This window comes from Ischnura elegans, chromosome 10, assembly GCF_921293095.1.
Source record: "Ischnura elegans chromosome 10, ioIscEleg1.1, whole genome shotgun sequence".
Classification (NCBI taxonomy): Eukaryota; Metazoa; Arthropoda; class Insecta; order Odonata; family Coenagrionidae; genus Ischnura; species Ischnura elegans.
Genome location: NC_060255.1, coordinates 106,847,824 through 106,859,463, shown reverse-complemented (window position 1 = coordinate 106,859,463; position 11,640 = coordinate 106,847,824). Strand labels below are relative to the sequence as shown.

The following is an 11,640-nucleotide window of genomic DNA, read 5'->3' as shown; positions in this document are numbered from 1 at the left end:
GAACGCTTCCTTCGTGGCGGCTTAATCATCCTATATTTTTTAATTATTAGCTCGCATTCATTAGCGGATAAATCCTTATTTTAAAAGAAAAACACTAGTAGAGCAGTTACAGGATGACCCAAAAGCATTTTGGTCATATGTTAGGGAAGTTCAAGGTAAACGATCTACCGTATGTTCGCTGAGAAACGACAATGGAGATGTGTTGACAAGCAGTCACGATAAAGCCAATTTATTAAATTCCTACTTCAAGAGCGTGTTCACGAAGCCTTCCGAAAACTCACCCGAGACCGATGACAATCCCTGTATACATAAGATGCCAGCTATTGACATTAGTACGCTCGGAATAGAAAATATATTGAAATCGCTTAGTCCAAATAAATCACCTGGTCCAGACGAAATCCCTGCTCGCGTATATAAAGAACTAGCCTCAGAAATTGCCCCTTACTTGCTGTTAATATTCAGTAAATCCATCAAGCAACACGAAGTACCTAATGACTGGAAAATCGCTAATGTAACGCCAATATTTAAAAGTGGAGACAAGGAACAGCCATCTTATTACAGGCCGATATCTTTAACGTCCATCTCTTGCAAAGTCCTTGAACACATCGTAGTCAGCTCGGTAATGAAACACCTAGACGCGCAAAACTTATTAATGGGAACTGAACATGGATTCAGGAAAAGCAGATCGTGCGAAACTCAGTTAGCGCTTTTCGCCCACGATATTTTAGTCTCCGGGGAAGAAAACATTCCAGTAGACGCGATTTTCCTTGATTTCTAAAAGGCATTTGATAAAGTACCCCACGGAAAGTTAATAGTAAAACTGAAATCTTATGGTCTAGACGAAGATGTCATTTCCTGGATTAGAGAATTTTTGAGTGACCACGTCCAAAGAGTAGTATTAGACGGTGCAGTCTCCAATGGGGTTAGAGTCACTTCTGGCGTTCCTCAGGGCAGTGGCGGCTGGTGGTAATTTATCTTTCACCCTATTAAATCATCCTATCCTATTTTTAATTTATAAATTCAAGAGCAGTGTCTTATCTGACGAAGTTAACCATATCTTACGGACGCCAACATACTACGGAAGATCAGATCATATAAATAAAATAAGAGAGATAGATTGCAGAACAGACTGATTCCGAATGTCATTTTTTCCACGATCAATAAGAGATTATAACGGCAGCAATAGAACTCGTAAATAAATTGCATGACTTGTAGTGTAGGCTACTAACCTATGTAAAACTTAATGCATGTTTCTGAATTTCTATTCTATATTCTATTTCTAACAGCATATAGTAGTATAGTTTGTTATTATACGGGACGTTTTTTGGACGGTGTGGTGTGCATGTGGGAGTCCAAATGCATGCTGCATGCTGGTGATTGATCACCCCCTGCCAAACACCCTAGAGGTGGCTCGCAGGGTATTAAGTAGATGTAGATGTAGATGAATCCGTGCTGACTTTTTTCATTTTAGCATGACACGCTCTCTGTCGCCTCGATGATTTTCTCACTTCCGCGTCGTACCATCTCGGTTCGCTGCCTTCTTTTACTATTTTACTAGGGATGTAGCTATTTATTCCCGAAGTTACGAGCGAAAGAAAAGCTTTCCAAGTATTCTCTTACCTCTCTTACCAAGTATTCTCTCAAGTACCCGGAAACCTTGCACCACCCCGCGAAAGTCTCCATCAACATCGGATTCAGAAAAGGTGGATCATGCGAAACACAGCTTGCACTATTTCTTAACGATCTTCTAAAATCTGGTGAATAGAAAAGACAAGTTGACGCATTATTTCTAGATTTTAACTTAATCTGAACAAATGCATGTCGGTACATTTCTTGCGGAATTCGACCAACTATAACCATGTTTATTCTATGCATGGTATTAACCTAAAGACAACAGACGAATTGAAGTACCTGCGAGTTACCATAACCTTGAACCTCTCTTGGGGAACACGTTTAAGGAATATCTGTGGCATGGCCCGGAAGACAATAGGATTCATCAAGCGTATTGTGGGAATATTTTCGGATGAGCAAGTGAAAGAAATGTGCAGTTTCGCAATCGTACGTCCTCACCTTGAATATGCAGCGAGTGTATGGGATCCGATACCGAAAGACTTAATGCGCGAACTGAATAAAATACAAAGGAAGGCTGTCCATTTCGTCAAAAACTGCTACGGGCGTACAGACAGCGTTTCGCAGATGCTAAGCTAATAGGGTGGTTTCCTATTATTTTTTTATTGCTTTAATCGAAAGATTATTACTCCTGGAGTATTTATTTCACGCTTTTAGATTTTTAAATGACAACATCTATTTTTCGCGATTAAATGAAAAGTGAAAATTTTCAAGCGCGCGAAAACGCGACGCTCAAGTATGAATGCCGGGAAATATCTCCGTACGTCGTATTTCTGGTTCCCCCTCCCACCCGGTGTGGTGACCTTGAGGCGAGACTTAGCGCTGATACGTCGCAGGATGCTAGCGGATAGCCGAGTACCTTGCTGGATGGTAGCGCTTGGCTTAAAAAAGGTTTATTAATACCTTATCAAACGAGGAAAACTTTCCGACCTTAGCCAGTTTCAATAAGTGTTTATTAAGACATGTTTCCCTGAGCTCTGTGCCTCATGCATGCATTGGTAACCTCAGACGATGTATAACTCCTATCCTCTCGTGTAGAAACTAGGTCCCTGTGACGTCATGCGGAGTGGAATCGTATGGGCGCCAATCTGGCCTTTTTCAAATGAGGATAAAATTTGACCCTTGCCATTCGTCTAAACCGGTATTTCAAAAACCAAACAATTTGTGTATTATGAATACACTAATGGTGGGTAACGAATCGCAATCAATGCCTTTGGTTTTCTTTGATGAACGAAACTACCCTATTATACTGGGAGCCGCTGGAGACTCGTAGGCTGCGCACTAAGCTTAGATTGCTTGAAAAATTGAGAATGGATGTCTTTAAGGGTGGCACGGAGAACAAAATATCAAAGCCAAACTATATTTCCAGGCCCGATAGAAGCGATAAATTAAGAGAGATGTTTTGCCGAACGGATAGATATAGGAATTCGTTTTTCCCACGGACCATAAAAGACTTAAATAAATGCTAGCCACAACTTTGTAGAGCACTTCATTTTTTATACGTAGACGGCTGGTGTCCTGACACCACCTTCCACACGCCTTTTAGGCTGCTTGCGGGGTATTATGTAGATGAAACATGAGGAATGAAATATGTGCCTTGTGGTCAATAATAACAGCCTCAGTTCTGATTTCGCACTCGCTGCCAAGAGGTTGTTGTTACCCCTGGTAGATGTATTTTGCATAATAATATAATACGTAAAGGGACTCGCAGTCACCGTCTAAAATTCACACAACCTATCCACCTTTCGGGTATTTTTCGACTTTTTGAAGTAGTTCGACTGCTTTAACCCTTCAATATCCGACTTTGGGAATAATTGACCATTTATCTCGACGCAGGTTATCTAATCGGAGACTAAGTCGAACTGAAGGTAAATTAACTGAAGCCTTGGCGTGCAAATGAGCGGTACCAGATGGCCAAATCATGCTCGTAACTTATTCAAACAGCCCGCTACTTTGCCCAATCCAAAGCGCTGTTGCCATTTTCCGGTGGTCCGCAGCCACGTGTTTAGCAAAGTTAACAAAATCGTTATTTTTCATCGCAGAATCACGCTTCAAAGACGTACTTGATCGCACGATTGACAGGAGTGCTATGCAAACAGTCATTTTTTGATTATTGGATTGATTGATTGATTTCCAAATTGCAGTCATAGCGGTCACTTTTCGAGAGGGAGCCCCCCCCCCTGGGAGGGTCCAAGACACGGACCAGCGAGGGCGAACGCGTCGAGGAAAGGGTTGAGGATTAAGGACCCTACGGAGGGTGTACCACGCCCATCTTCGGACTACCTGCTCCATGGCCCCACCAAACGCACTTTAACCGACCTAATAAGATACTCTGTGTCCACTTTTTTCCATACCGTAAATTTATGTTACCCTTAAGTAAGTAATGATAATTATTATTATTAGTAAAGTATTCTACCGATTAAGGTAGGTGTTTCTATGGAGTACGTAACAAACAGGCTGGGAATCTCCCTTGCATTAGGGTGTCCCAAAAAAAACCGAAAGTTTGAAAGTTGAGGGGGCATCTCCATTTTCCTATGCAAATGCATGAAAAAACATCCCATAAAAGTTTTCAGCTCAATCGGACAATATTTGACCGTGCCGAAACGCATTCAAAGTTTGAATTTTCGAGTTTTCCAAATTTCATGCAATGTGCCTTTTTGAGGAACTATTTCTTTTGTTTGTATCCATGCGCTCACTCCGGCCGGCCAAGGGAGTAGGGATGGGCGGTTATGAGAAAAAAACCGGTGTTAGGTTAACCGGTTATTTTGAGTGATATGAGTGCCTGAGTATTATAACCGGATGAAAAAAACCGGTTATATTCAGGTTATATAACCTAAAGCATTGCGTGTTGCATATCTTCGATTCTTAAAAAACCTACCGCATTTTTGAATTTCGTCTTTCTTCTTCGTGGTGAAGTTTAGCGTAGAGTCTTCCTTGTTTTTTCTTAGATAAGCCAATTAAAAACCGGTTGTTTTTCCGCCATTTACCTGACAATTAAACTATTTTTGGCATAAATTTTAACCGAAAAATAATTTGACTCCTGATTCCCGCACTCTCTCGCGAACCGTTGGAACTACCAGCACTTTTGCCGCTGCCACACGGCTGCCACTGGCTGAGGTTTTCCTGCGCCTCTACCGGCCACAGAGAACATTAAAACCGGTTATTTTTGATGCAATAGAAAAACCTAGTGGCCGGTTAAAACCTAAGCGACGAGTACTCGTTGGCATAACCGATGGCAGGCGGGAGAGAAAAAACCGGATGAGGGAATACTCGTTGGGGAAACCTATCGCTGTGGGAAGGTTTTTATCAATGGAAAAACCTAGTGGCCTGTTAAAACCTGAGCGACGAGTACTCGTTGGCATAACCGATGGCAGGCGGTTATGGCAGGTTACAGGTATAGGTTTTTTCAATTCATCTCAACTAGTAAAAACAGTAACGAGTACTTGGTTATTCTCCAGTTATTGCAAAATAACCTGAGGAAAATAACCAAGGCGTTGGAGTAGCTATTGCGGAAGTTAAATGGATATGAAGTATATGAAATATTATATTAGTTTGCGAAAGCATGCCCGCCATGTGACCAAATTCAATAATACAAATATGAGTATTGAAAATTCGGGGGGGAGCCGGTACCCCCTTAGCTGTTTATACAATCAGGATCGAAAGGGTGGTAGTTCCCCATAAAATTTCGGGGGGGAGGGGGTGGTATGGACCCCCTAGCTTTTAATGAACTTATTTATATTCAAGCACAGAAATGGTTAGGGGGTTCTGTCCCCCCGGGAGGACCGTAGTCTCGTTAGAAAATCTGGGGGGTTAGACCCCCTTAGATCTCTGTTATAAATTTAGTTATGTTAAAGCATGTCTGCGACATCGTAGTAGCTAGGGAGTCTCAGGGGACCCGGCCGCCTATAAAAATTCTGGGGGGGGGATGACCCCCTAATTTTTTATGTAGATTTTGTTACTTTCAAGCACAGCTGTATCCGGAGGCGTCCTGGCCCCACAGAAGGGGTCATAGTCCCCCATAAAATTTCGGGGGGGGGGGGTTATGGCCGGACCTCCTAACTATGACAGTGCTTGAATGTAGCTGAGTCTAAAAACAAATTTAGGGGGGGCCATAACCCCCCTCCCCCCCCGAAATTGACCCTTCATGAGATCCTCTGCTAGCGTGAAAAGAAATTCTAGCCTTGGTATCGGTGTCTGATTGGCGGAGTACATGTTTTATTGATAGATTATGTAGGAGTTTACCCCGGCACTGTTCAACATTCCGTAAAAAATGCATAGTGGCCACCTTCTTGTCTTTCTACTGCATGAGTATTGAGCAGACATCTGATCGAAAAGGTCTACTCCGCCTTTTGTGCAGTTATAAAAGTGAATGATTTCAGGCAAATTGGAATCTTTCTTGAGGGTACAACCTTGGTGCATGTTCGAGAGGAGAATGACAGTCTTATTCTTTTTGGGTGCATAAGACACCATAGTCAGCTCCCTGTCATACAAAAACTGAAGTTTCAGCTGGTCTATTTTTTAAAAGTTCAGGTGGAATCTCACGTTTATTTTTTCGAATAGTCCCAACCATTGTAAGCTTGTAGTTTTCGAGCATGTTATTAAATAGTGGCACCGAAGAAAACCAGTTATCAACTGTTATATTTCTGTTAGTGCCATGAATTGGTTGAGACAATTTCTCCACAAAGAATTGTTAACATAGCTTGAGGTTTTCCTTCAACGTTCATCTTCTTCCCGACGTATGGTATCGCATTCATCAGATAACCGTTTGAGCTACACATCATCACAATCTTGATACCGTACTTCGCTGGTTTGTTGCGTATGTACATTCTAAAAGGGCATTTGCCCCTAAATCCTAAGAGTTGTTCATCTATTGTGCAGTACGCTTGTGGGGTGTACAGTTCCTGGCAGGTTTGATTGAAACGGTCCCATACATCACGAATGGCAGCAAAGGGGTCCGTCTCCTTCCTTGCAGATCGAGTGTTTTTTTGGCCAAACCTTAGATAGATTGATAGAAAAATATTTAATTTTCGGAAAAATTTCAGTAAGAACAAAAATAATATTGAATAAAATAAATAAATCACATTACCTAAGGCAGTTGATTAGAAACTCAAATCTTCGGAAGGGCATAACTGATCATGTAATCCTCAACCCTCTTGATTCATGCCAAAGTAGTTCAGATCTGGTGTGATTTTGCTTTTGGGCACCAAAGTAGATTAAAAGTCCAATTAAAGCTCGGATTTCGTTGAATGATGTTTCACCACAGCAACTCTGGTTGTTGTACTGAAGCTTTTGCACAGCAATTTCTTGATTCGTAAAGTTAACTATCGTATTTATTATGCTTTTATCTAAATAAAGGAAAAATACCTGCGCAGGATTTGTTTCATCCTTTGCAGCTCCTTTGGGTGAAGGCTTCAGGAAAACTATGTTTCTTCGAGGCGTTCGACCAACTCTTCCAGCAGGCTTTGTTGCCCAACGGTACTTATTTTTACCTCTGAGGACATTTTTTTAACTGAATAACATTTTCGGGGACCGTTTTTTTAACTGCATTTTCATCTGATTCTTCATCTTCATCTTCCAGGTGTTCTGGTTCAACTTGCAAGTCCTTTGCGTCTTCATTTCGTCTAGGTCTTTTTCTTCCATGTGTTGTTTGTCCTTCTTTCCCTTCAAAATCACTCTCACCAAGAACAAATTCATCTTCCGATGCGTCGGGTGAAAAAAGGTCTGACATAACATCATCTTCTTCCAAGATGTCTTCTTCATTTTCACTTTCTGACTTATCTTCAAAATTCTCAGGCTCAGAGGAACGAGCTAACTCACTTAAAATGTCCTCCGCAGTGCGTAGCCTATCCATGACTAATACAGTGTAAAAATACTTCGGTTAAGTTCCAAAAAATCTCCGAAAACGAAATATACACACTTGAATAAAAACTCACTCTAACCGTACACTGGGGTACTCAGTGCCCCAAAAACGTTCCAGAAAAGGAATGCGATGTGCCACGGTCACCGGAAACAAAGTAACTGACAGGTCGTAAAGGTCAAGTAAAAGTCACGGGGGCTGGCTGCAGCCAGTGTTGCCAAATAAAATTTACGACAAAGTTAAAATTTCCTGGGGCACTGAGTGCCCCGGTGTACGGTTCCAGGGTTAAGAGGGAACCATTATGCAATGGAGTGTAAATCGAAACGCTCATGCTTCAAATGTAATCGACATCGCCACACCTTGTTGCACCAAGACAAGCCACACCACGTCGAGTCACCAAGAGTCAATTCAGAACACACAAGATACAGTCAGGATCAAGAAACCCGTGCGTCAGTACAGCCTCAGCTGAGTTATCACACAATGAGAAGAAAATCAATATCGCAAGTATTACTGAGCACAGCCGTCATCCAAGTCAGAGACAAGACTGGACGGTGGGTCAATTGTCGAGCTTTACTTGACAGTGGCTCACAAACACATTTCATTACTGAACATTGTGCACAACTTTTGGGAGCACAAAAGAAAAGAAAGCATATCCCACTACAAGGATTCAATAGCATCACGTCATCAACCACTCACAGTGTGGACATAGAAATCAAATCAATAACGACTGATTTCACTGCTAAATTGAATTGTGCTGTACTTCCAAAAATTACAGGCAATTTACCGACAACACTTATCTCCTGCAAGAAGCTAGGTTTGCCAAGAAACATTCAATTAGCTGACCCAACATTTAATGAACCACAAAAAATCAACATCCTGATTGGAGTAGAACTGTTTTGTAAGTTACTGTTGCCAGAGCAAAATCCCAGACCTGGACCATACCCAGTCCTTCAAAATACAAAATTGGGTTGGATATTAAGTGGAGAGTATAAAAGAGATCCAGACCAAGTAAATCTGACTCAACAACTAACCTTGCTTGCAAGAAGTGATTCCACGCTGGAACAACAGTTAAGTAAGTGGTGGGACATCGAAGAAATGGAACAACCAGTTCATTCTAAGGAGGAACAGCTTTGTGAACAACATTTCACAACTCATACAGTACGAGATGACAATGGCCGCTTTATTGTAAGACTACCTACAAAAAACGGCACTGAAAATCTGGGAGACTCTCGAGAGACGGCACTGCTGAGATTTTACCAAATCGAAAGAAGATTGGAAAGGAACATCGCCTTGAAGAAGGACTATACAAACTTCATGCAAGAATATGAAGAGCTTGGACATATGATATTGAGTACTGAAGAAGGAGGAGTCAATTACTATCTTCCACATCACCCGGTGTTCAAGGAAGTAAGCTCTACAACAAGACTACGAGTCGTCTTTGATGCATCTACGCTTACAACCAATGGAACATTATTAAATGATATGCTACTTGTTGGACCCACAATTCAACAGGATCTATGGTCTATCGCCATGAGGTTTAGGTTTCATCCAGTCGCCTTGACAACTGACATATCAAAGATGTATCGTCAGATACTGATGCATCCTGAAGACCAAGGACTACAAAGGGTCCTGTGGCGGAAAGATCCAAATGAAGATCTACGGGAGTATAAACTCACTACAGTAACTTACGGCACAGCAGCAGCGCCATTTCTGGCAGTGAAATGTTTGCAGGAATTAGCTATGAGAGAACGAGAAAACTATCCCGAAGCAGCGGAGGTCTTGACAAGAGATTTTTACGTGGACAACGGTTTAACTGGATCAGATACTCCAGAAAGTGCAATCAAACTACAAAGGGAACTACAAGAATTATTAGAACTAGGAGGATTTCAACTCAGAAAATGGTGCAGTAATGACAGGAAGGTGTTGGAAGCCATCCCAACACAATTAAAAGAGCTAAATCATTCTTTGGCAGATGATGATAGTCAGATGGTGAAAACACTAGGCTTAAAATGGCTACGTAAATCTGATCAGTTTGTTATTCTGAATTCAATCCACAAACCTCTATTGCCAGTTTTGGATTCATATTGCACGAAAAGGAAAATCCTCTCTGTAATATCATCAATATTTGATCCATTAGGATTAGTATGTCCAATCACCATAACCTTCAAAATATTCATGCAGAAACTGTGACAGTGCAAATATAATTGGGATGAAAGATTACCATGTCAACTATTACAAGAATGGTTTTCTCTATGCAAACAGATCCCAGCAATGAATGAAATCATGATTAATCGTTTCGTGCTAACAAGAGGTCAAATAAGATCTATTGAATTACATGGATTCTCAGATGCTTCTGAGAGAGCTTATGGGGCATGTATTTACATCCGATCTACCAATCAAAACAATGAACACACAGTGCATTTGTTGTGCTCAAAGTCAAGGGTAACAGCCTACTTGCTACGATTTATTTCCAATTGTCAACGGAAAAAACAGCATTCCTCTGCATCACTGACACCGCATGAGTTGAAGGCAGCAACAAGAAAGCTTGTCAGAATTGCACAAGTTGAATCATATTCATCTGATATGACTTCATTAAGGGAAAACAGCGTCGTAGATGGTAAGAGTAAACTCAAGCAGCTACATCCTTTTCTAGATGGTGAAGACATATTGAGAGTACGAGGGAGATTGCACGCTGCAGCATTACCATACAATTCTAAACATCCAATGATACTTCCACCAAAGCATCATATCACAAAATTGCTAATTGAATATGAGCACCAGAGACTACTACACGCAGGACCTCAGCTGATGATAGCTTCACTTAGAGGAACCTTTTGGATACAAAGGATTAGGCCAGCAGTCAAGGCAGTGATACACTCCTGTATAAAATGCTTTAAGTTGAAGTCAACCACAGCTCATCAGCTTATGGGCAGCTTACCAACATCTAGAATTCAACCAAGTCGACCCTTTTCTAGCTCTGGAGTTGATTATGCTGGACCAATCTATGTCAAGGTAGGCAATTCGAAAAGCAAAGTGCAGACAAAGGCTTACATTGCTATATTCATCTGTCTTGCAACCAAGGCTATTCATATTGAATTGGTTAGTGACATGACCACAGCAGCATTTATTGCTGCATTAAGGAGATTTCTAGCCAGAAGAGGAAAATGCAACCACATCTACAGCGACAACGGGTCAAATTTTGTTGGTGCTGAGCGAGAGCTTAAGAAACTATTTACCGACAAAGAGCGAGGAAGAAAATTTTGATTTCTTGAGCCAAGAAGGATGCCAATGGCATTTCAATCCTCCAAATTCACCACACCAAGGAGGATTATGGGGAGCTGGGGTAAAATCAATTAAATATCATCTAAGACGAGTAGTTGGCGTAGCATCTTTAACCTTTGAAGAAATGCTTACGGTTTTAACTCAGATAGAAGCTTGTTTGAATTCACGTCCACTATGCCCACTATCAGATGATCCATCTGACCTTTCCTTCCTTACCCCTGGACATTTCCTTACAGGAGGTGCGTTGACCTCATTACCCGAACCTAATCTTTGTGATGTAGTTCTCCACAGGCTAACCAGATGACAGCGGGTGCAGCAGATGGTCCAGAGGCTATGGAGATGCTGGTCCAGAGAGTACCTACATACATTACAACAACATCAGAAGTGGACGGAAACATCTAAGAATTTGCAGCCGGGAGATTTGGTCCTCATCAAAGAAGATAACACCTCACCTCTTCACTGGAAGACCGGAGTTATCAAGGAGACTTACACAGGAAGTGATGGACTTCTTCGAGTTGTGACCCTAAAAACATCAACCGGTCTATTGAAACGATCAGTTCAAAAACTATGTCCTCTCCCTAAGTTTTGTGACACGTAATGACTATTTTAACTTGTTTGTATTTTAAAAAAAAGGGAGACCCTTTTTGGTGGGCGGCATGTTGAGGAACTATTTCTTTTGATTGTATCCATGCGCTCACTCCGGCCGGCCAAGGGAGTCAGTCAGCCTCGCGCAATCGTCTCGGGTGGACGTGTGGGAAAGTTCCCAATCTTTTCAAGATCCTTTTTTACTCTGTGCTCTTCTTACTAGTGTAATTTCATTAAAAGAATCCTGATAACAAACCAGCATTTAAATTAATACAGTCCATTATAAT

The 11,640-nt window shown here is 41.5% G+C and overlaps 1 protein-coding gene across 1 annotated transcript; it reads left to right on the top strand.

The window, feature by feature from the left end:
* Positions 1 to 7,966: 7,966 nt before the first annotated feature.
* Positions 7,967 to 11,170, top strand: LOC124166503. Its single transcript, XM_046544033.1, has 2 exons — positions 7,967 to 9,475; positions 11,060 to 11,170. The coding sequence occupies exons 1-2, from the start codon at positions 7,967 to 7,969 to the stop codon at positions 11,168 to 11,170; spliced, it is 1,620 nt and encodes a 539-aa protein (XP_046399989.1).
* The last annotated feature ends 470 nt before the right edge of the window (positions 11,171 to 11,640 follow it).